We start from the raw sequence: 3,512 nt of genomic DNA, 5'->3' as shown, positions 1-3,512 counted from the left end.
CCCTGGGAGTTCAGCTCTCTGCCCTCGGGGTGCCTGTGAGCCAGGCCCCTCGGAGCTGGACTGAGACCAGGGAGCGCACGCGCCAGCTGGAGTCTCTGCGGGGCAGAGCGGGCAGAGATGCAGAGCGCGCACCTGCCGCCCCCTCCCTGCCTCGCCCTAGGGGGAATCCAGTCCACTGTGGAGGCCTCGGGATCCAGAGCCTCGTGGATTTCTAAGAAAAAAAAAGTTTATTTTAATTTTTTTACAGAAATAAATAAATAAATATCTTCTGGTATTACAGAGATGGTACCGTTACACAGCTAGGCCCTGGCGGGGCGGGGTCTGGGGTCTAGGGTAAGAGGGGTGTTCACAGGAGGAGAGCCAGAGCCTCAGGGGGGAGGCAGAGCCCCTCCAAAACAAAATTAATTGGGTTTTCCCCGACCAGAATATCGAGGGCGACATTTCTCTGCTGGAAGAGGAGCTGGGGGGACAGCAAGGACTGGTTGAAGGAGAAGTGGGCTGGATGAACTTGGAGGAGGCTCCGAGGCCCCTCGAGGAGGGGGAGAGAAAGGAAAAGGAAAAAGCAGGGATTCATAAATGTGTGTGGGGTTGGATAAACGACCACAGGAAGGAGGTGGGGAGGGAGAGAAAGAAAGAAGAGGAAAAAAAAAAAGGAAGGAAGGAAGGAAGGAAGGAAAGAAGAAAGAAGGAAAGAAAGAAAGAAAGAAAGAAAGAAAGAAAGAAAGAAAGAAAGAAAGAAAGAAAGGAAGGAAGGAAGGAAGGAAGGAAGGAAGGAAGGAAGAAAACAGACATCCTAGGGGTGAAAGGCTGAGCTTGAGCCAGGGTGGGGGAGAGTAGAGGAAGCGAGAAGCCCTGAACCAATTCAGAGAGGGCAGGCCAGGAGGTGCTGAAGGCCAGCAAGGCTCTGGGCCAGGCTGCGTGCCCGCGGAGGCCGCTATGCCGCGTGGTTGAGAAGGACTGGAGCTCTTGCAGTGTTCACAGCTTGGAGTCCATTCTGAAGGGCCTTGGGCCCTGCGACGGGGATACCAGAGTCAGATCTCTGCCAAGCTCTCAGGGCCGGGGGGCCTCCGCAAAGCGTGGCCAAATGTGTGCGCGGTCGCCATTTGGCCGCGGAGTCCCAGGATCAGTCTTTGAGGCTTACGAAGGAAGGGCCTGGGGTGGGAGACCTGGGGAGTCATACGTCTAGGGAGTGACCGTAAGATCCCGGTCGTCTTTCCCCGAAGAGGACGGAGACATGGGCAATTCTTCATCATCCTCCGAGCACTTGGCTGAGGACAGTGACGCGCACTTGCAGCCCTGCGGTGCGCCCCCGCCGGCACCCGCGTTCCCGCCGCCGCCGCCGCCGCGGTGGCTGCTGCCTTTGCCCTCCTTCTTGTGCTTCACCCTGCGATTCTGAAACCAGATCTTCACCTGCTTCTCAGACAGGTTCAGGTAGGTCGCGATCTCAATGCGGCGCAGGCGGGACAGATACATGTTAGAGGCGAACTCCCGCTCCAGCTCCAGCAGCTGCGTGCTGGTGAAGGCGGTGCGCATCCTCTTGCTGCTGGGCAGCTGGTTTGAGCTGCTGTCTGGGGGAGTGGGGTGAGAGAGGGAAGCGATCAGACCCTGCGCTGTGAGCCCGATCTTGTTAGGCGGTCTTTGGGATCCCAGGACTTTGGTCTTTCACCCACCTCTTTGCCCCTAACGCAAGGCGCAGCAGCATGACCGCGGATCTCTCCTTGTCAAGTCATGGGACCCCGATCCTCCCGGAGTCTCTCGGCCATGGAACTCCTTTATGGAGTGCCCTGAACCCCAATCCTCACTCCTTCCCGGGCTCCCCCTCCAAGACCCGGGCCTTCTGCTTTCAACCTCCCTCCGGCTTCCTGTTCTAGTCCTCCCTCCAACACCACCCTGAGTGTCCCCCTCAGGGCCCCCACACGACTCTCCTGTCCCCATAATGCCCAGGTTTCATCATTCCCCATCTGACTCGTCAACTTTCACGGGGCCACCTATGCTCTGTGCCCCGCGCGGCTTACCCACGGAGATGCAGTGGAACTGCCTGGGGTCGGGCAGCGGATAGGAGGTCTGGTAGAGCGCGGCGGCGGCGGCGGCGGCGGCGGCCGAGCCGTGAGCAACCCCGGGCGACACGGCTGAGTGCTGGCGGCCCAGGGGTGCGTGGCAGTACTGCGAGCCGAAAGGCGGGAAGGACGCCTTGAGCAGAGGCAGCGTGGGCGGCCCGGGGGGCCCGTGCAGCTGCGAGGCGGTGACGCAGAGCGGGCACACACACAGCAGCCCGGCCTTGCGCGCGTGGCAGGCGCCGGACGAGAAGCCGTGCAGCGCGTGAGGCGGAGGCACCGCGTAGGGAAAGAGCGGCGGCGGGCTGCCCTCGGGCGCCTTCTTCTCCGCCGCCTCGCGCAGTACTAGCGAGTCCACCAGAAAGGAGCGCGGCATGGCCCTCGTGCGCTGTATCCCCGCCACCAGCTCGCTCTCGGCGCCCTGCTCACCTTGGGGCTCTCCACGCGCTTCCACGAGCGACGGCAGCGTGCACCTGCCTCTTCCCCAGAGGCTGAAGGCGCCTCTGCAGCCGAGGCTGAAGCCGCCTCCCCTGCAGCAGTGGGCGCCGCCCAAAGAGCGCGGGGTGCTGGCCAGAGCTAGTGGTGCTGAAAGGCGCCGGCGGCGTTGCTTAAATAGGACTATTGCCATGTGATGGGCTACGCCAGGAGCGGCCCGGGCCTCTCAATAGGGTTTTTGTGCCTTTTCTCTTGGCATTCACTCTGCACGCTTCCTCATTATTTCACTTGTTAACTAAATGAACTGCATAATGTACTCTATTCTTGTCAACCCCACCCACGCCGCAACAGGCGCCCTCGCCCCCTCCTCTCCCTTTTGCAGGTTTATTTTCTCATTCTCCTGCGATTTAATATTCTTTTTTCCCTCTTTATTCCTTACTCCCCTTTGGCTTTGTATTGGCGATCGGCCCGTTTATCTTATTGGTTGTGCACGCTTCCCCCCAGCTGCCTGGCTTCCACAGATCTCCATGGGCGCTCACCCCTATCTTCTGTGCGCACTTGGTCTCCATCACTTTCCTTCTCACATCTCACCCCGACCCCCCAAATCATGCTGCCTCCACTCAGTGCGCTCAATTCAGCGCTGTGAACCCTGAAGGCATCCCTACAGCCGGCCTCCGATTTCCACCTGTGGAATCTCTTTCCCTCTCCCTGAGTCTGGAAGCAGGAGGACCCGGGTTCCTTGCAGGGGCCGCTGGGCAAAAGGAGAAGGGCTCGGTATTCCTTCCCTAGCACTAGCCCCACCACTGTCCCACTTTTCTCTAATTTTGATGCTGTCTATAACGCCCAGTCTTTGTTCAGTAGATGCTTGTCCACCAGCACTTTCCTCAGGGCCAGGGCCGTGGATGTAAAGAGGAAATCAACCGCTGAGAGTCAGTGGCCAGAGACAAGAGATGGGAAATAAGAGCCTAGACCGCGAATGGAGATCTTGCAGGCCCCCCGCTCACCCCCCCCCCCCCCCCCCCC

The 3,512-nt window shown here is 59.7% G+C and overlaps 1 protein-coding gene across 1 annotated transcript; it reads right to left on the bottom strand.

The window, feature by feature from the left end:
- Nucleotides 1-1,182: 1,182 nt before the first annotated feature.
- Nucleotides 1,183-2,430, bottom strand: GSX1 (GS homeobox 1; the record flags this gene model as incomplete). Its single annotated transcript, XM_079774012.1, has 2 exons — nucleotides 1,183-1,568; nucleotides 2,016-2,430. 2 exons carry the CDS (start codon nucleotides 2,428-2,430, stop codon nucleotides 1,183-1,185), a joined length of 801 nt encoding a protein of 266 aa, XP_079630138.1.
- Between the last annotated feature and the right edge of the window lie 1,082 nt (nucleotides 2,431-3,512).

This window comes from Cnephaeus nilssonii, assembly GCF_951640355.1.
Source record: "Cnephaeus nilssonii genome assembly, chromosome: 6".
NCBI lineage: Eukaryota > Metazoa > Chordata > Mammalia > Chiroptera > Vespertilionidae > Cnephaeus > Cnephaeus nilssonii.
This window is presented reverse-complemented; position numbering and strand designations above follow the sequence as displayed.